The 22,163-nt window shown below is 40.6% G+C and overlaps 1 protein-coding gene across 1 annotated transcript in view; it reads left to right on the top strand.

The window, feature by feature from the left end:
- The window catches only part of Sult1c3 (sulfotransferase family 1C member 3), a 32,029-nt gene extending 11,383 nt beyond the window's left edge, over positions 1–20,646 (top strand). The window contains exons 2-8 of the mRNA XM_021149636.2: positions 7,629–7,824; positions 9,908–10,036; positions 14,590–14,687; positions 16,544–16,670; positions 18,166–18,260; positions 19,652–19,832; positions 20,045–20,646. Coding sequence (XP_021005295.1) covers positions 7,653–7,824; positions 9,908–10,036; positions 14,590–14,687; positions 16,544–16,670; positions 18,166–18,260; positions 19,652–19,832; positions 20,045–20,157 — 915 coding nt within the window. The 5' untranslated portion in view covers positions 7,629–7,652 and the 3' untranslated portion in view covers positions 20,158–20,646. The remainder of the gene's footprint in view (positions 1–7,628; positions 7,825–9,907; positions 10,037–14,589; positions 14,688–16,543; positions 16,671–18,165; positions 18,261–19,651; positions 19,833–20,044) is intronic.
- The last annotated feature ends 1,517 nt before the right edge of the window (positions 20,647–22,163 follow it).

Genomic DNA, 22,163 nt, shown 5'->3' on the forward strand with positions numbered 1-22,163 from the left:
GTGAGGTGGAATCTCAGGGTTGTTTTGATTTGCATTTCCCTGATGATTAAGGATGTTGAACATTTTTTCAGGTGTTTCTCTGCCATTCGGTATTCCTCAGGCGAGAATTCTTTGTTCAGTTCTGAGCCCCATTTTTTAATGGGGTTATTTGACTTTCTGGAGTCCACCTTCTTGAGTTCTTTATATATATTGGATATTAGTCCCTTATCTGATTTAGGATAGGTGAAGATCCTTTCCCAATCTGTTGGTGGTTTTTTTGTCTTATTGATGGTGTCTTTAGCCTTGCAGAAGCTTTGTAGTTTCATGAGGTCCCACTTGTCAATTCTCGATCTTACAGCACAAGCCATTACTGTTCTATTCAGGAATTTTTCCCCTGTGCCCATATCTTCAAGGCTTTTCCCCACTTTCTCCTCTATAAGTTTCAGTGTCTCTGGTTTTATGTGAAGTTCCTTGATCCACTTAGACTTGACCTTAGTACAAGGAGATAGGAATGGATCGATTCGCATTCTTCTACATGTTAACAACCAGTTGTGCCAGCACCATTTGTTGAAAATGCTGTCTTTCTTCCACTGGATGTTTTTAGCTCCCTTGTCGAAGATCAAGTGACCGTAGGTGTGTGGGTTCATTTCTGGGTCTTCAATTCTATTCCATTGGTCTATTTGTCTGTCACTATACCAGTACCATGCAGTTTTTATCACAATTGCTCTGTAGTAGAGCTTTAGGTCCGGCATGGTGATTCCACCAGAGGTTCTTTTATCCTTGAGAAGAGTTTTTGCTATCCTAGGTTTTTTGTTATTCCAGATGAATTTGCAGATTGCACTTTCTAATTCGTTGAAGAATTGATTTGGAATTTTGATGGGGATTGCATTGAATCTGTAGATTGCTTTTGGCAAGATAGCCATTTTTACAATGTTGATCCTGCCAATCCATGAGCATGGGAGATCTTTCCATCTTCTGAGATCTTCTATAATTTCTTTCTTCAGAGACTTGAAGTTTTTATTATACAGATCTTTCACTTCCTTAGTTAGAGTCACGCCAAGATATTTTATATTATTTGTGACTATTGAGAAGGGTGTTGTTTCCCTAATTTCTTTCTCAGCCTGTTTATTCTTTGTGTAGAGAAAGGCCATTGATTTGTTTGAGTTAATTTTATATCCAGCTACTTCACCGAAGCTGTTTATCAGACTTAGGAGTTCTCTGGTGGAATTTTTAGGGTCACTTATATATACTATCATATCATCTGCAAAAAGTGATATTTTGACTTCATCTTTTCCAATTTGTATCCCTTTGATCTCCTTTTGTTGTCGAATTGCTCTGGCTAGGACTTCAAGTACAATGTTGAATAGGTATGGAGAAAGTGGACAGCCTTGTCTAGTCCCTGATTTTAGAGGGATTGCTTCAAGCTTCTGACCATTTACTTTGATGTTGGCTACTGGTTTGCTGTAGATTGCTTTTATCATGTTTAGGTATGGGCCTTGAATTCCTGATCTTTCCAAGACTTTTATCATGAATGGGTGTTGGATCTTGTCAAATGCTTTTTCCGCATCTAAGGAGATGACCATGTGGTTTTTGTCTTTGAGTTTGTTTATATACTGGATTACGTTGATGGATTTCCGTATGTTGAACCATCCCTGCATCCCTGGGATGAAACCTACTTGGTCAGGATGGATGATTGTTTTGATGTGTTCTTGGATTCGGTTAGCAAGAATTTTATTGAGGATTTTTGCATCGATATTCATAAGGGATATACATACAAGAAGCCTTCAGAACTCCAAATAGGCTGGACCAGAAAAGAAATACCTCCCGACACATAATAATCAGAACAACAAATGCACTAAATAAAGATAGAATACTAAAAGCAGTAAGAGAAAAAGGCCAAGTAACATATAAAGGCAAGCCTATCAGAATTACACCAGATTTTTCACCAGAGACTATGAAAGCTAGAAGATCCTGGACAGATGTTATACAGACACTAAAAGAACACAAATTCCAGCCCAAGCTACTATACCCAGCCAAACTCTCAATTAACATAGATGGAGAAACCAAAGTATTCCACGACAAAGCCAAATTCACACATTATCTCTCCACGAATCCAGCCCTTCAAAGGATAATAACAGAAAAAAACCAATACAAGGACAGGAACCACGCCCTAGAAACAACAAGAAGGTAATCCCTCAACAAACCTAAAAGAAGACAGCCACAAGAACAGAATGCCAACTTTAACAACAAAAATAACAGGAAACAACAATTACTTTTCCTTAATATCTCTTAATATCAGTGGACTCAACTCCCCGATAAAAAGACATAGACTAACAAACTGGCTACACAAACAAGACCCAACATTTTGCTGCTTACAAGAAACTCATCTCAGAGAAAAAGATAGACACTACCTCAGAATGAAAGGCTGGAAAACAATTTTCCAAGCAAATGGTCTGAAGAAACAAGCTGGAGTAGCCATTCTAATATCAGATAAGATTGACTTCCAACCCAAAGTCATCAAAAAAGACAGGGAGGGGCACTTCATACTCATCAAAGGTAAAATCCTCCAAGAGGAACTATCAATCCTGAATATCTATGCTCCAAATACAAAGGCAGCCTCATTCATTAAAGAAACTTTAGTAAATCTCAAAGCACACATTGCACCTCATACAATAATAGTGGGAGACTTCAACACACCACTTTCACCAATGGACAGATCATGGAAACAGAAACTAAACAGGGACACAGTGAAACTAACAGAAGTTATGGATCAAATGGATCTGGCAGATATCTACAGAACATTTTACCCTAAAACAAAAGGATACACCTTCTTCTCAGCACCTCATGGTACCTTCTCCAAAATTGACCACGTAATTGGGCACAAAACAGGACTCAACAGATACAAAAACATTGAAATTGTCCCATGCATCCTATCAGATCACCATGGACTAAGGCTGATCTTCAATAACAAAATAAATAATAGAAAGCCAACCTTCACGTGGAAACTGAACAACACTCTTCTCAATGATACCTTGGTCAAGGAAGGAATAAAGAAAGAAATTAAGGACTTTTTAGAGTTCAATGAAAATGAAGCCACAACATACCCAAACTTATGGGACGCAATGAAAGCATTTCTAAGAGGAAAACTCATAGCTCTGAGTGCCTCCAAAAGGAAACTAGAAAGAGCACACATTAGCAGCTTGACAACACACCTAAAAGCACTAGAACAAAAGGAAGCAAATTCACCCAAGAGGAGTAGACGGCAGGAAATAATCAAACTCAGGGGTGAAATCAACCAAGTGGAAACAAGAAAAACTATTCAAAGAATCAACCAATCAAGGAGCTGGTTCTTTGAGAAAATCAACAAGATAGATAAACCCTTAGCCAGACTCACTAGAGGGCACAGGGAAAGCATCCTAATTAACAAAATCAGAAATGAAAAAGGAGACATAACAACAGATCCTGAAGACATCCAAAACACCATCAGATCCTTCTACCAAAGGCTATACTCAACAAAACTGGAGAACCTGGATGAAATGGAGAAGTTCCTAGACAGATACCAGGTACCAAAGTTGAATCAAGATCAGGTTAATGATCTAAACAGCCCTATATCCTCCAAAGAAATAGAAGCAGTCATTAACAGTCTCCCAACCAAAAAAAGCCCAGGACCAGATGGGTTTAGTGCAGAGTTCTATCAGACCTTCAAAGAAGATCTAATCCCAGTTCTTCACAAACTATTCCACAAAATAGAAACAGAAGGTACTCTACCCAACTCATTCTATGAAGCCACAATTACTCTGATACCTAAACCACAAAAAGACCCAACAAAGATAGAAAACTTCAGACCAATATCCCTTATGAATATCGAGCAATCCCATCTTAAAGGGAAGTACACAAAATATTCACAAGAACCCATAAAAGAGCTTTGAAGAGTCTCCACTTCTTTATGCAGGGTCTGACCATGACAGGCAGGTCTGTTCTATGTCCTGTTCCTCTGACTCCTCAACAACCGACTTTACCACAGGGAGTTTATTCTAGGCTGAGGAGTTTCTCGAGTACTTCTGCCATGTTGTCCTTTTAGTTTTCTTATCCAGTTATTTCGAATCTCTGATCCTAGACCAAAGGATCAAATAAACCTTACTGCTTACTTTCCCCCTGGAAGTATGGGGTTGTTCTCTTTCCAAATATAACGTCCACTGGTACCCTTAGGAATAAGTAGGTGGGCAGGATGAGAAGAGCTGTTACTTTAAGTCTGATTTCACCACATTAGGTATGCAGGTAAGGAGGTAGGCAGATTTCTGAGTTCGAGGCCAACCTGGTCTACAGAGTGAGTTCCAGGACATCCAGGGCTATACAGAGAAACCCTGTCTTGAAAAACCAAACAGTAATAATAATAATGATGATGATGATGATGATAATCAATACCCTGTGCAAAGTCTGGCTCACCCAGCTTCTGAATGAGCCCCTTGTCTGTCTTGTCTGTCTATATTTCACTTCTGGTTAGCTGTTGTGTCAGCTTCATATTGCTGCTTAAGAGATTACTACAAATTTGGTGGTTTAGAGCAACATAAGCTTTCTAGCTTCCAGATATAGAGACACAAGTTCTAATGTCAGACTTTTGGTGAGGCTGCTCTGCTCGAAGTCCTGGGAAGGTGAGATGGGGCTGTCTGCCTGCATTCTTGGCTTCAGCTCTTCCACATTGTGTCTTCAACTCTGTCTCTGTCTGTCTTAATTTCTCTCTGTCTCTGTCTCCCCCTGTCATTTTCTGTCTACATCAGTGGTTGGTTTCAAACTCACTATGTAGCTGAGGGTAATCTTTATCTTCCTTCTTCATTTCTGGGATGACAAGTTTACCCTATCATGCCTGGGTTTCACACACACATCCTATGGAGCTTGTATAACAATTGGCATTCACGGTCTTGTTATCATGCAGTCATTTCTGCCCCCTAATCACTGCTGTCTTCCCACATTCATCTTACCTCCTAGCTGCAGATGCCCGCTCACCTCCACTGTCTCCACAGTTTCACCTTCTTGATAAGACCACATAGTTGGAATAGCACAATATGTCAGCTTTTCAAACAGCTTCCTTGCACTTAGTAACGTTCACTGAGATTTCCTCTGTATCATTCTGTGGCTTCATAGAGCATTCATTCTCCATAATAAAGTCAGTCTCTGAGAAAAAAACAAAAATTTCAGAAACCACTCTTACCTCAGGCTACTTTAGAACTTACCTGCAGACCCCTCCTGCTCTGTTTCCTCACCCCTGACCTTGGTGACATGAATTCCTAGGAAAGGTCAACACACTGCCACTATGTGTGTCACTTCAGAATGAAAGAGGAGGGCATGTCCTTAAAAGATAGTTGCCACATATGTTTTATTTATCCCAGAGTCCTTTCTTTTTTCACCATTTATTTATTCACTTTACATCCTGATCACAGCACACCCTCCTATTCTCCCAGGCCTACTCTTACAAATTGCTCTCCCATTACTCCCAACTCTTATCCTCAGAGAAGGGGAAGCCTCCCCTTTCTAGTTCGGAAACCAGAAATAGAAGATGGGTTAAATGAACCTTCTCAGGTCAAAGCGAATGAGACAGGAACAGCCCACCAGGTAGAGGCCACTGACTTAGGAACCAGAGCACGAGTCCTGCCACATTTCCAGACACTTCTGTGGCGCCTATAAATAAGTAAGTGCCTGGCCTTCAGAATGGAAAACAAGGCAATAAACTTCACCAAGAAAGGTGGGTACCTCAGTGTATCTCACACAGCTGCAGTATGAGAGGAAACAGCTGTCAAGCCGCAGAACAGCAAGCTCTAGCCTTTGTTTGATGGATCACTTTGCATGCTATTAAGTGACAGTAGAATTTTCAAAGAATAACTGTCTCTTATAAATAGGGTGGCCATTATAAGAACTTTATTAAACTCATATGCCACATCCAGAACTATGGGTGACAGAGTAAACCCTTATTCTGCAAATGAATATCTTATCTCAAAAATTAGCCTAAATCTTCTAAGTTAGCTCTTCAGTATGGCAACTCAGATCTCTCACTCACAAACCTGACAAAACTGAATCTTCATACAAAATGCTGCAACAATACATTAAGCTCTAACTGCAAGTTTCACCTGTTAGATATTTCATCATATCAAACTCTTAGCCATATTAGCATTTGCTAAAACTCCCAAGATCATTCTTATACTCTTAGAACAAAACCAGAAATGCTATGGCTTTTCTTTACTTCTCTATAAAAGGATGTGAGTATATGTGTCTTTGCAGTCCAGACTGGTCTCAAATTCAAAGTCCTTCTGCTTCAGTCTCCAAGTGCTAGGACTAACTACAGGTATGCAACAGCACATACAGATCTGCATAAATGTAATTCTAAGATTTCAAGAAATTGAAACAAAATTTTTCATCATAGAAATAGCTGTCATGGCTTAAGCCATTTTATTGTAGGGGCTTTGGGGGTTCCTGCTTGAGATTTAATAACAAAGTCACAGAGGCATCAATATAGTTGAGCTGGGAGCAGGTCCTCAGGTAGCCATCTAGACTCAGCCCAGCTCCCTTACCCCTAGTGTCTACCATGTGGTTCTCTCTGCTCTACCTCCCTGCTATGCTCCAATTTCCCTCTAAGCACAAGCATCCAGATCTTTATTCATCCAAAGCCGTTTACTCTCTCATACCAAAAAAACCCTCAAGAGCATAGTGGGAAAGATTCCACAGCTTAATCAGCAGCAGTACTATGACCAGTCTATTACTGCCTTTTGGCCAGACTGATGGCTATAAGACCTCCCAAGGGCAACTTGCTTTTAAACATGATAATCTCAGAGACTACTTGATCACTCCGTTTACATCATTTTGGGTAGGTGGGGAATCAACAAACATTTATATAGAAAGCATGTCTTCTGGGTTATAGAAATGACAATACCCACATGTGCTGCCAGTACCCCTGCACTGCCGGCACAGCAATTCACACTAGACAATACAGGAGCACACATTCATAGCCAGTTCGTACAATATGTGTGGGGGTAGGTTACCCCAACACCATTGTGTTCGTTCTCCAAGATATATAGGATGGCTTTAGATGGTGTTTGTTCTTCAGCTGAGCCCTACTGCTGCTAACTTCCAGAAAGATTTCTGTCAACCAGACTGACTTGCTGTGGCCCTTTGATGAACATAGTTTCATAGGGAGGGACCCTACCAAGGTGTTCCATGAAGTTATTTCTATAAACTTTGTACTAGTCAGGTCAGAAACAGTTTAGTGAGCCTACCCCCACCCACTTCAGCACTGCTTTAAATGCAACCCACTTCATGCTCCTTGAATCCCACAGTAAGCCATGATCTATGGCATAAACCATGTCTCTGCCTGTTTCTCAGGTCTCAAAGAGTCTGGTTCCAAGGAGACAACACAAAATGGCAGATTCCTCCCTGGTTGTCTGCCTCCCTGTGGTTGTTGTTCCCTCAGAGACATTTGTAGACATGTTACAAATGTTCCACATGCTGACAGCTTTACTTTTCTTACTAAATGAACAAAAACAAAAACAGAAACAAACAAACAAACAAAAACATACCAGTAGCTCTTCTGGTCACCTGAGAGAAATGCTTTCAAAGTTAAGTCTAAATATTAGAAATAACATTCATTCCCTTTCCTACAGAACCTGTGAAGTCCCCATTCTAAGATGCCCTTGGAAAAAATGAAAGACCTCCACCTTGATGAACAGAACATGCAGCCAGAAACCAGGGAAGTGAATGGGATTCTAATGTCCAAGATGATGAGTGAAAACTGGGACAAAATTTGGAACTTCCAAGCAAAGCCTGATGATCTCCTCATTGCAACCTATGCAAAAGCAGGTGGGTATAAGGAAAAGTAACAGGAAAGGCCACTTACACAGAACAAGTGCTTCCAACATGGGCATCTGCATTAAAAGAGGATGGGTGCGGCTTTATCTAGGCAAGTCCCTGGGGTAGGGTGGGGGTGGGGAATAGAAAAAAACCAACCATTCCAACTCAGAAGGGTCAATACCCAATGCCACTGGATCCTCCTTTAATTAAGCTCTTGAAAGACAGAGATGGTCCAACCATAACAAACCCCCGAAGACGAAGTGAAATTATGAAGGGTTCACACAGAAATTACAAAGCACAAACTGTGGGAAATAAAATGGAAATTCTTGGATTCTGCCAGCCTACCACCCTTCTGTATTCACCTCTCTAGCGTCTAAGCTGTGCCTTCTAGTGTCCTAGATTGGCATGGACTTGAGCACCTGCAGCCCAGAAGTAGCTCTGAGAACACATGCACATCATTGTGAGAAAATGGAGAAGAATGACCAGTTATTAGAATCCTAGGGAACAAAGAGGGGACTGTGTAAAAGGATCAGTAAAGACAAAGAATGTCATGGGCCTGATCATGGGAAACTGGTAAATGACTCATAGGGTTTCCCATTCCCTCCCCAATACCATTTGTTTTTATCATCCCACATAGTATGATAGAGTTAGTAGTTTGCACACTTCATTTAGTAACAGAGACTTTTGACATGAAGATACAGATGAATTTCGAAAAAGGATCACCTCTGTGCTCTATATTGCTTGGCATTTCAACGGCTGTTTGGGAGTTTCTAAATAGGGATTCAGGTTGCTATAGGCTCTCTATTTCTGTCTGGCTTTCCCTGAACATGTGTCTTTCCCACATCTGAACTCAATCATGTACTTTTTCTTAGAGAAGAAATTTTTGATAAGTCTAGCTTGAAAAATATGCATCTACCTGCAAGGACCTCTGACCTCTGGCCAATGGTCTCTTCTCCTCCTCTCCTCTCCTCTCCTCTCCTCTCCTCTCCTCTCCTCTCCTCTCCTCTCCTCTCCTCTCCTCTCCTCTCCTCTCCTCTCCTCTCCTCTCCTCTCCTCTCCTCTCCTCTCCTCTCCTCCCCTCCCCTCCCCTCCCCTCCCCTCCCCTCCCCTCCCCTCCCCTCCTCTCCCCTCCCCTCCCCTCCTCTCTCTCTCTCTCTCTCTCTCTCTCTCTCTCTCTCCCCCATCTTTGGCTTTATTGTTATATTTCTCTCAGCACCTCTCAACTCCCATAAACACTACATATACTTCCAGGTGGAGCAAACCTGCTCTGGTCCCCTCCAGATAATATTATTTTCTAGGGCAATTCAATTTGTACTTCCATTCTTCGAGTCAAAACAGTCATAGTTCTATTCAAGCCTTTAAGAGATAAGTAAGAAACCTTCCTGTTCTAATACATTTTTCCCTTCCCAGCCTACATGTTGTAATAGCTACACTTGTTATGTTTATACCTAGTGTGTTTCGTTTATCTGTGAGGAAAAGAAACAATTAAAAGTAGTGACTGCATCTTGGAACAAGAAAAACTGAAAATTGTAGCCTTTAGTTAGCTAATTACCTAACTAAAATGGGAGTACCTCTTAATTTGAAAGAGAAGAGTAAATCTCTGATAGGCAAGAAGGAGTCATTGTCATGTCTCCCCCAAAAGGACCATCAGCTTATGAAAGCAAATGCATTGGCTAATTCATCTTTGTAAATATCTGATAGGCAAGAAGGAGTCACTGTCATGTCTCCCCCAAAAGGACCATCAGCTTATGAAAGCAAATGCATTGGCTAATTCATCTTTGATTCAATCCACATTTGCCTGACTCCATATTTATTCACTCAAACTCCATTTATGGGAGACAAAGTTCTTTATTGAACGCCAGGCAGAAAGAGGACAGAGAATTAAAAACAGCATACACTACAAGCAGAAAGTGACAATGAGCACAGAGGGCCACTGGTGCTTAGAGGAAGACAAAAAAATGTAGTAGGTGAGCTGATTCTATCCAGAACCCAGCAAATCTGAACACAGCTTTGTTCACTATATGAGTGATTGATTAGATAGAATTGAATTGTGCCATGAGTGGGTAGAACTGAAAATAATTAATGCTTCTAGGTACCACCTGGACACAGGAAATTGTGGACATGATCCAAAATGATGGAGATGTTCAAAAGTGCCAGCGGGCCAACACCTATGACCGACACCCTTTCATTGAGTGGACTTTGCCTCCACCCCTCAACTCAGGTGAGTTTCCCCAACTGAGGTACAGGGAACTGTAATCACTGTGCAGTAACAGTTTTTACCCCAAAGGAAGATCATTTCTACAGTCTTCCCTCAAAAAAAAAAAAAACCACTTTCAAATGGAACCGGAAAGGTGTGTGAAAGCAGCCCAGGTCAACACAACAAAATTCTTTTTCTAAAATGCATTATTAGGTAGCATAAGGCACACAGCCCATGGTGTGCAATCATCTGAAGTGCCATGGTTGTATAAGAGGTCAATATAGTCATGGGCTATAGTTTGGACCATATGTGTCACCAAAGTCTGAAAGTTAAATGCCTCCTCCCCTAGAAAGGCACTTGGGAGAAGCATTAGAGACCCATGTGGTTGGCCATATGTGCAATAGATTTAAGCCACCGATTCTGCCCTTTATCAGATAATAGAACCGTAACCTCTGACCCTATTGTATTTGGCTTGAGAGGAAAGGCTTTATTCTCTACCACATGCTCCACCATGATTTGCTTCATCAGCACGGATTGAAAGAAATAAGGCCACCATCTGTGTAAGTTCTTAAGCCATCTGCTGAAGCAGACCTTTGTTTTTCCAACTTGATCATGTCTGGCATCATCATATAATGATAATGGCAGACAATATGCATTACCATTCCAAAACAGAGGAAAGGGGGCATAGTTAGAACAAAAGCAAGACCAAACACCAGTTTAGTAACCTCCAAACACTTCATTTTTACGTCTGATGTCAAGTACTCTTCAGATCTCCAACTCCTTTTAGTTTTGGTTGACTGCAAAATATTTTTTTTTTCCTCTTGGGCTGGTTCCACTACCTGTTAGCCACTTTTCTTGGCAGGTATCCCATGTCACTAGGATCTCCAACATCTTGAGATCTCCAAGGCAATCCAGGCTTCACCTTCACAGCTTCAAAAATGGTCTTTCTAGGCCTCTATGCAGAGACACACCTGACATAGGCCTCTGCCACTTTCCTTAGTTACAAAAGGAGATTCCAGAACTTCTTTCTTGTCTCCTAAAGCCAGAAGCACATGGCTGATGTTGTCAACCTTTGATGTTTACTGAACCTGGAACATGGCTCCATTTGTCGAATAAATTTTCACCAGCTTTCCTGTTTGGATCGCTTCCTTTACTGCTTAAGCTTAGCTGTCCTAGAACTTGCTCTGTAGATCAGGCCAGCCTTGACCTCCGAGATCTGCCTTTCTTAGTCTCTGGGGTGGTTCTAATTTGTGGGTGTGACTAGGTAATGAAGATTATGTTAATCACAGGTTTCTTCCCTGGGGCTTTAGGATCAGTGAGTTATGACAGATTAACAAAGGCTATGTTAATCACCCTTCTATTCTCTGGGGCTTCTGGATATATGGGTATATAGGTCTGGAAGATTTCTTATCGCCTCTCCAGAAATATGGTAGAAATTTTAGCTGGTTTATGCAAAACTTCACTAACCTTAGACAAATTTGTAGGCTTTGTACAGTATTGTAAAGATCATTCATCATTTATAGAGAGGGGGGCCTTCCTTACCTTATTCAGTATTGGGGTCCCATTGAAGTGTGGGAGACAGACAGGCAGTTTCCAGAATCAGGGGGTCTTCAGAGGCTATGGACTTCTTCCTTCCCTCAGATCTCTGCCTCCCCAATCCCACCAGTCTCTCTCTCTCTCTCTCTCTCTCTCTCTCTCTCTCTCTCTCTCTCTCTCTCTCTCTCTCTCTATCTATCTCTCTCTCTCTCCCCTAAGGTAAGTAGAGTTTACAGGAGTTTTGGGCAGTTGTTCCAGGTAGGCTGGTGAGTTTTTGAAACTTTGTCTGAAATTATGCCTTGAGGTTTATCAGCAAACTAGGTATTTTGATTTTTCACAGTTAGAAAAGGGAACATAGACCATAAATAGAGCTGTAGGAGGGGTATGATTATCACTCATAGCTTCCCTTGGGCTACAGGGACCAAACACCCAAAGAGAGAACCAGGTTTGGGGTTTGGCTATATCTGGGTCATTTGAGGATGCATCAGAAGAAGGAAGCTTTGGATACAGCTGAGAGTAGGAATATAGACAATAGAAGAAACCACTCGGGGTATAGGAAAAGCTAAGTGCCGCAGACCCCCTGGGTCCCTGTGTCTGCGTGGAATGGGGACTCTCGACGCGGGTGGGCAAAGCATGGATGAGCGACAAACAGACACACACAGGAGAGTTCGTGTGGAATCTGAGTGTAATTTTGCAATTCGAGCATCAGAGTTTTTATGCAGAGGACAATAAGGAAGTTGGGTGACAAACTCGCAAGGTACAATTGAGGTAACTGGAATCTTACATAAAACAGAAGAATGCAAACACAAAAGGTCTAATGGGAACCACCTGGGATAAAATTCATTGATAACAGCTGGGATCAACAAGGGCTCCACCTAAGATTAGAAGCTCCACTAATCTTAGAAGCCAGGGTCAAGGGCTTCCTGTCCTTGCCATAGTTCCTATTTTAGTCTCTTGTAAAGTCCACCTTCCCCTTAGGCCATTGTAAATACATGTGTATGGGTGTAACTCTGCTATAGTATCTATTCTGGTTTCTCCTTTGGTCTGAAGCTTCCTTCTTCCTTAGTGATGGTAAATTCCTGTGTAAGGGAGTGACTTAGCTTTTACAATCTTGCTGAATTCTAAGCCCAAGATTTTGCTCAAGGACATTTCTAGGACTGTTGGAACACTGGTGGAAGGCTTAAGCCAAGTCAGAATTCAATTTTAAAAAGCACTTATAATAGGAAAATACTGAAAGAGAGCACGTGGATCCATACACTAGACTAACTCGGGAATGGAACTCGGGAATGAATAATTACTGTATGGGGAGGGAACGCTAGACTCCAGGAGGAGAGCTTCTTTGAAACTCTTTTGCCTCATGAGTGACTTTTAAGCCTCTCGGCTTGTCCAGTTGACTCGACCGGGGCGTAGCAGCTAAGGACAGTCAAAGGTGGTAATATCAGGAGGATTCTGAGGTGAGGGATAGAATGGCTGTAAAAACCCAGAGTCTGGGTTCTCTGGCAGTTTGAGAGGCTTTTCCTTTTGTACTATTATGATCTTCTGAATCCCATGTTTGTTGCACTGTAGAAGCCAGGAGTGTTGTGCTTCCAGGATTGTCCTGCCACACTCAAACACAGGAAAATTAACCTAGAACTTCCTAGAACAGTACACTGGTCCTTGGCATCCAACATCAATGTTGAGTTACCCAGTATCAGGCCATCCCACACTGCAGGCTGACCAATTCAATTTGCAAAGTAAACAGAGAATTCCCTTGGAGAAGTTAACTCCACATTCTGATTCTCATGCTCTGAAAACTAATGTAAAGTTATATAATTTGTATTCCAAAGAGGAGGTTGAGACTATCAATGAGGATCACTTTCCCCACATCTGCCTATAAATGGAAAAGATTAATGGGGACACAGAACCAAAGACAGACAAGGGACAGAGACAATGAAAATGATCCAACAAACAGAGGACACATGTTGGTGGCCACCAAGACAAACCAGATCCTGAGGATTTGCAGTGCCCTCCTGGCTAGAACCAGGACTCAGGAATTCTTACAGTTTTTCCAGATTTCACCATAAGTCCTATCATGATTGGCATCTAAGACATACCAGAAACCCAAAACCTTGGTTTATCTTATCTCCAGGGGTCCCAAATACAGGTGCACACATAGACCCCTTCAAAAATTTTAGAGGACAGGTGTTTGGAGGGGAGTAGTCAATTCCTAAGGTTGAGGAACAATTTTTCAATGGCCTTCCTATTACCAACAACTCTTACCCTTCCATAGAAGGCACCCAACTTAGGGGTCAGGGATCTTTTCCTCAGGCATTTTTGTGGGACCTCAAAATGTTATATGGTTTTAAGAAAAAAAAAAAACACCTGAAAGGTGTGACTAAGACAAATTAACTGGTGCCTTTATTTATGACCAATAAGCTTGTCCCAGAGAGAGAAGCAGCCACAACCTCTAAACTTGTTCAAGATTAGAGAGTAGCAAAAACTTCCATTGAAATGTGTACAGAATGGCAGCTGTGGGCCTATGCAACAAGAAAGCATTGTTTACAGAATGGAGAGAGAACAGTTTAGGACTCGGGTATTTCTCATAGTCTTGGGGTCAGGAAGACATTGTACAGGAATTTATGGCTGATCCAGAGCCAATTTACCCAGTATAGTTTTAGCACTTAAAGTATCCTTAGGAATACTTTCATAGGATGGCATAACTATAGTTCAGAATCCACTACAAAGTAAATAAAAAGTTCCAATGACTAGCCCTTCCCAAGTCCATCTTTAGGATCCTGACATGGAATCTAAGTTTAGGCAAAGGGAAAGAAGTATGTATAACTACGTAGTCCTTTTCAAGGTGTAATTCCATCCATCATTGTGGAGTATATGGTAGATTGAGCCAGAAATCCACCCTCAAGACAGAGGAAGACATAGGTCTTACATGTGTAAGACTGTAGACTTAATCATTTGGCCAATACATTTTCTAGTATTTAACACAACATTGGACCCACATAGCTAGGGAGAAAGATCTGGCTAAATAAAGTTGTCTTACCTCCTAGGTCTGGATCTCGCTAACAAAATGCCTTCACCTAGAACTCTGAAGACTCATCTGCCTGTTCAAATGCTTCCACCTTCCTTTTGGAAAGAAGACTCAAAGGTAAGACCAGCCTAATTGCATTCATTAAAACAGAAACAACCAGTGAAAACTATAGGGTACATGGTGGCATTACCCCAGAGCCCACGTTTTCCTTTTTGCACCCATCTTTACTTCAGAATATCATTGTTGGGTGCCATTGGAAGTTTTCTTGCAAAGTTCTGATCATCTACCCCCTAACCTATGTTAGATGAGAGAAGTCATAATACAAAATATGGGTTTCCTGCTTGAAGGTAGAGTTTTAATTTGGAACCTCTATGGTGTGGGGACCAAGGACTTAAATGAGAGAGCAGTCTATCTGTGGAAAACTAAAACATGAGTATGGGTATGGGTAAAATAAAACATGATAGTAAGACTTCTAAAAACATAGGCCACAGTGCAGGCCCATGAAATATTCAGCAATCTCTTAAGAGTTCTCCTAAACCCAACTATCCAAGAAATTCTGCCTCTGGATTTCTGCTGTGCCAACTCCTTAGCCACAAACATCCCTTTTTAAATATGCCCTTGTTGATGGACTATCCAGAGACTACCCTACCCGGGGATCCATCCCATAATCAGCCACCAAACCCAGACACTATTGCATATGCCAGAAAGATTTTGCTGAAGGGACCCTGATATAGCTGTCTCATATGAGGCTATGCCAGTGCCTGGCAAATACAGAAGTGGATGCTCACAGCCATTTATAAGATGGAACACAGGGCCCCCAATGGAGAAGCTAGAGAAAGTACCCAAGGAGATGAAGGGGTCTGCAACCCTATCGGTGGAACAACAATATGAAATAACTAGCTGAATATGTAGCAGAAGATGGCCTAGTTGGCCATCATTGGGAACAGAGGCCCCTTGATCTTGCAAACTTTATATGCCCCAGTACAGGGGAATGCCAGGGCCAAGAAGCGGGAGTGGGTGGGTAGGAGAGCAGGGTGGGGGGAGGGTATAGGGAACTTTCAGGATAGTATTTGAAATGTATATAAAGAAAATATCTAATAAAAGAAAGTCTCGATAAAAAATATGCCCTTGTTCAATACATGATAGTTTATTAAGACTATAGTAGCTAAGGCCATCTGACAATATCCTTCCTACAACCATAGACCAAACAACATTCTAGTGGACACCAATGAAAACATGTTCAAGTTGTAGGCAAAACTTGGTCCTCTTGGAATAGCAACTCTAATTTGATAATGTGTAGAAACTTGATCAACCCTTATAGCGACTTTATCTCATGAAGCCAGTATAGTGTTTCTATTTCCCCTATTTAATTTGATTTGACACTTCTTAATTGGAATTGTTTACAAGTGTAGACATAGATTTTTACTAAACTCAAACCTCCCAGACATTTTTATCTCTGAATATACCAACAAACAGATAAAGGAAGAAGGGTTCAATAGCAATTTCATCAACAAGTCTTGAAATAAATAAAAAGTTTATTTGAAGAATTATTATCACTACCACAGCAAACAGACAGCATGGCCAGGGATCTGACAAGAACTCAAGCCTATGACGGAGAATCCCTTGGTATAGACCAGAATGTTCCATTCAGTCAGGCTATTTGATTCCTGGGTAGCTCAGAGATAGAAAGAATTCTGGGATAGGAATGTGGAACTCTAAGAACATTGGAGAGAAATGACACACTTAGTCAAGGTGTATTTGTTGTTCAGAAGAAGAATGTTTTGTAGTGGTTCATGAGCAAATTGGAAAAGGTGGTCATGTTGACCATAAAAACATATGAATACCCAATTTCTCAATAAGTTGACCTATAATATACAGAATGCTTTCAAAGAACACAGTGTCCATACTGAATAGTAATAATGTTCTGTCTTATTTCCTCTTTGCTTCCCATTTCCTTTGCTGGACAAATTTAGATTATCTATGTGGCCAGAAATGCCAAGGACTGCCTGGTATCTTACTACTATTTCTCAAGAATGAATAAAATGCTGCCTGACCCTGGTACCCTGGGAGAATACATTGAAACCTTCAAAGCTGGAAAAGGTGTGTGAAATAAAATGGCGGCATCCTATTTCCTAAGCCATGCAATGACAACAGACAAGATTTTCCATAGACATTTGCATTCCTTAAGGTCAATCACGGAAAATGCTATACTAAGAATAGGTCATTTCTGAAGACTTTGGCAAAGAGACTATTGACAGCTGAGAGCAAAGTTAGGAATTCAGCAAGGGCTAGTGAGAGTTTCTGGTGTTCCCTAGCCCCTGGGGCTTACCAGAGGAACTTTAATGGGAACTGAGCTTTGACAGTGCCAGCAATCAACCACAGTGAGCCAGGAGGAAATACACCAAGGAAACAAGTCCAACATCCTCCTGTCTCCAAAAGCCTTTCAGTGCCTCTTTGAACAAAGTCCAGCCATAAGCTGAGTTCCACTTGCTGGGCACAGTTGGCAGAACCAGCAAAAGATAGCCAGCATACTTCTTCCCACTCACCATCACAGAAAGCGAAGTTGTCCAGATACCAGGTAGTAAGACATTTCCCCAAGTTTACTTCAAAATAATACTATTAGAATGTTTTCAATACATGTATACATATAAATATTGTATATATAATGTATTAATATGTAACATAGTATATACTATATTGCATACATAAAATAATGTATATTTAAACAATTATTACTCTTGCTTAACATTAATCTATGTGCATTGTGATAATGCAAGAAAAATAAAAGTTTTGAACTCAGTCATAATACAACCTTCCACAGCAGAGAAAGTAGAATAATGGGAATAAAATACAAGGAATTCAGAATGTATCTTAGCATCTGACTCAATACTTTTACCAAAGGAAGCATCTAAGAGCCAGGAGCAGTGAATGACTATAAGGAAACCATCTTCTGGGCACAGCAGAGGAGTTGTACATATATTCCAATTGTGAGAATATTCATAAACCCTGTGAAAGCCCAAGCCATACCAAATCCTAGCATCAAGACAGGAGTTGGGCATAAAAGTCTTCCCCTAGTGAATGAGCTACTAAGGTTTGTTATTTGCTGGAAGATAAGTGGCCAGTTTTCTCAGGTCAGTTTAACCTAAGAGTATATATATCCTCTGATAAGTACATCATGCTCCAGTGGAAGACAGCATACTCAAGAATATTTGAGGAGTACAAATTGGCCTTGATTGGAATAAAAAGATACACAGCTGGGTAGGAGGGTAGGAGGAAAAGGGGGAATACTTCTGGTAAGACTCAGGGAGATGGTTGAAAAATTATCAAATGTGTGTGTGTGTGGGTGGGTGGGTGGGTGTGTGTGTGTGCATGCGTGCATGTGTGCATGTGTGCGTGCGTGCATGCATGTCAGTGTGTCTGCTTGTGTCTATGAGTGTCTCTGTGTGTATGTAAAACTGTCTTCTGCAAGAAAGAATTCTGTTCAGGATCTTTGTATTTTGTTTGTATTTATTAATTGTTATTTTGTATTTAACACAGCCATTCTTATTTGATACGTTTTAAGGTGACAGTGACATCCTCTTTCTTTCTTCCTCAGTGCTGTGGGGCTCCTGGTATGACCATGTAAAGGGATGGTGGGATGTGAAAGACAAACACCGTATTCTCTACCTCTTCTATGAAGACATGAAAGAGGTGATTGTAGTGTGATCTCGACTGTGTCATTCCCCTATCCTCATTTACAAAAATCCCAGTGACACCCTGGGATATGGACTTGTCTGCAGAAGATCCTTGAGGCCATTCTCTGCTTCCATGATACTCCACCACTCAGTCTTCCCCTAGAAACTCTGCAACTCAGTTTTTCCCTAGAAGCTCTCACTATTTTTTCCCTTTTTGTAGTCAATGGTTTTCACGGAATCTTTTCTCTTCAAAAAAAAAAAAAAAAAAAAAAAAAAACCAGAACAGATTTTATACTCAAATCAACTGACTAGATTCTGACACTTGTGGCCCATGTTTCATTATCTAAAAGCTGGAAGATGTCTATCTCACAAAGTGACTAGAATTTTATCCAGTCATAGTTATAGAGTAGAAATGGGGAGCTCCTTTATCCCTCTCCCACACCACTGAAGTCCGTCATTAACTAAGTTCTAGTCCATGTGAACACTGGCAGGATTAGACACATGCAGTGTGGTATTGAACTGACACCTCTGTCTCTGTTTCATTGTGAATGGGTATAGTGTAATGGCTAAAATGAATCTGTAAGCTCAGGAAAGAAGCAACTTCCTGGAATGCTTGGAGAAGTAGCTTTTAGAAAATAACAAAGCTTCATGGGAAGAATACAGTGGCCTATAGGTTTGTCTTTATAAACTCCTGCAACACATGGCTCAAGGCCCTTATGTCTGGGAAACTCCAGGGAATGGACTCCTGACCAGAGTCCATCTCCTAGTCAGTATTTTATATTTAATAAAGCTTTCTTAAAATTTGACACAAATTTTAAGTTAGTTTTTCTGGCAAATCTTAGGAATAATGAGCTACTTTCACAACCCTGTATATTGCTGTGCTTATGTTACAAATCCACCTTCTACACCCAAGCTAAGATGTCCAGTGTGAGTTAACCAGAAGCTGTAGCTCCTTTTCTTTCATCAGAATGAGGCAAGCTGCAAGGGTTCATATCCCTGGGTCTACTTGATAACTCTTTTATTCATTCTCTTATTAGACTTCTCATAGCTCACAATCTCATTTTGCTGGCTATTGTAGCCACTATACCAAAGTTAATCACACAAACCAACAAAACCTCATCTTCATATGATCTTCACACAATCCCTGACACCCAGGAAATAGAATAGCTACCCTCCCAAGATTCCAAGTCCTATTTCTGGAGGCATTGATTCCCTGCTACAACTGAATCTCCTAGACAGCAAGAGTAGAAGCTGGAGCAGTCAGTGCCCTCAACTAAAACTACTTAAGATAATTTCAGCTGGTCCCTTGAAACATCCTTTTCCAAATATTGTTTGTCAATGATGATTAAACAGCATTTCTATTGGAAGACCAAAATTATTTGTTTTGTATAATTGTTCTACATACAGGACCCTAAAAGGGAAATTAAGAAGATAGTAAAGTTCCTGGAAAAAGACATTTCAGAGGAAGTTCTAAATAAAATCATCCATCACACATCCTTTGATGTAATGAAGCAGAACCCAATGGCCAACTATACCACTCTACCCTCCAGTATCATGGACCACTCTATATCTCCTTTCATGAGAAAAGGTAGGTGAGATTGACATTCTGAGATGTCAAATAAGTCTCATGGTCCTGCTCATATTTTCCACCATTATCCCATGCTATCTGACTTTGCTAACAGGTGTTATTTTGGAGAGAAGTGGCTTATATACCTGTTCATCTTGGTGCAGGTCATAGGGGTGTATAGGTACTCCTCCCTCTGTGCCTGCAGCACTCCCTAAGATTTCACTTTGTTTCAGGGATGCCTGGAGACTGGAAGAACTACTTTACCGTGGCACAAAGTGAGGATTTTGATGAAGACTACCGGAAGAAGATGGCAGGGAGTACTATCACCTTCCGCACAGAGATCTGAGAGCAGTAGGGTAGAGGGAATCTCTAGATGCCCTGACTGTATGTTTTAGCTATTTGAGCCTCCATTCCTAAGCTGTTGCACGGTTCTATGTGTCCTATGATTCTATTTCATCAAAAGGTAATCAGACCTTCCGCAGAAATATTTTGGTTACACTATGTGAATATTATTGATACCTACCACACAATCATGTACTTCACTACACTTAGGCAAAATAAATGGAATGCCTTCACTAGCCTCCAGTTGTTTTGTCTCACAGCAAAGCTCATGAATAGAAAGACACATAGGAAAACAGGATTCGGCATAAGAAAGTAAATATGAAAAGCAAAAGGAATGAGAATTGAGCACTGGGCATAAACCGAAGACTAGCTATATTTTCTTAACAATTATCTTCATCTGTTCTATGACACTTTAACAAAACACCTAATTTGTTTATAAAGAATAAAAACTACTTCTTATGTAGTCCTTTGAAGCCTGGGTGAATAAAGTCAAAGTTCCATACTGACAAGCTCCTTCTTATTGCTCCCTCCCATGATGGAATATGGAAGGCACAGAGAGGTGGGAGAGGAGGCCAAGTTCATGTTTTCATCAAGAACCTGTGATAGATAACTAACTCACTCACCTCCTCACTCCATTGCACTGATGACTCAGTTTCCAATATATAATAAACATTGCTATCTATTCAAACTATAGCTGTTAGCCCAAGAATAAGACTCCCCACATCAAGATCCCTAGACTATATAACAACAACAACAACAACAAGTCAGGCATAAAAGCTTCCTTTTAAGTTGACAAGGTTATCTAACACAGATTCCTAAAACTTTTATCCTCAGCTACCTCCCCAAAGTAGAAGGTAAGTCCTTACTGTTGGTCTCATCATACACTTTGGACCATTTACACAACCCAGAAGATCTGAGTTGGATCCATCTTGAAAGTACACACCCAGAGTGATTTGGGGACTATTATGTTTCCTCCAGCAATGAAGGATTAATCTCTCCAGTGGCTGGATAGATTGTTTCTACTGGCAAAGAATATCATCAGAATTTAAGTAGCCAATGTTTCCAGCTCTATCAGTCTTTCTACATCATCTCAGATTCCGTTTACAGTGTCCCTTTCTTCTGAGTTGATGGTCTCACTTTAGTAGACTCCCTGTGAGGCTTGAAGTTCATTGTCATTGAGTCATTTGAACGAAGAAATTATGTGTTCCATTTTCCACAATATCAATTCTCTCTCTCTCTCTCTCTCTCTCTCTCTCTCTCTCTCTCTCTCTCTCTCTCTCTCTCTCTCTCTCTCTCTCTCTTTCTCTCTCCCTGTCTCTCTTGGACAAACATAGCTTTCAGGTAAATTTATGTGCATTTTGAATAGTGAGACTTTATATGCTAGAGCTCAGTTTAGGAACAAGCAACCAAACTTATACTTATTTCTTGACAGAAATAGTTCAAAATACCATGTATATGACAACCCAGACTGTTGTTTGACTAATATAGAGAGTAGCTATGTTTTTCTACTGCCATGCACTACTGGTATAAATAGAGTCATGGGTCTTTTAGGTCTAGCCACATTAAAGATTTTAAACAAATGAACCAATCAGAAAATTTCTCCTTGAGATGGTTTCTTTTGAGCTGCTATCTAGAGAAGTAGAAACAATGCTACATACACCCATGTATGCACACATTTGCACATAGGAACACAGTGTCAGAGAAGACAGAAAATCCACTTCAGTGAAGTGGTTGGATATAAAATTAACTCAAACAAATCAGTAGAAAAAATCAGTAGCTTTCCTTTCTACAAACAATAAATGAGCTGAGAAAGAAAATAGAGAAACAACACCCTTCACAATAGTCACAAATAATATAAAATATTTTGGAGTAATTCTAACCAAACAAGTGAAAGAGCTGTATGACAAGAACTTCAAGGCTCTCAAGAAAGAAATAAAAGAAGACCTCAGAAAAATGGAGAGAACTCCCATGCTCATGGATTGGTAGGATTGATGTAGTAAAAATGACCAT

Source organism: Mus caroli, unplaced genomic scaffold (assembly GCF_978045245.1).
Source record: "Mus caroli unplaced genomic scaffold, Mus_caroli_1 scaffold_18, whole genome shotgun sequence".
Taxonomy (NCBI): domain Eukaryota; kingdom Metazoa; phylum Chordata; class Mammalia; order Rodentia; family Muridae; genus Mus; species Mus caroli.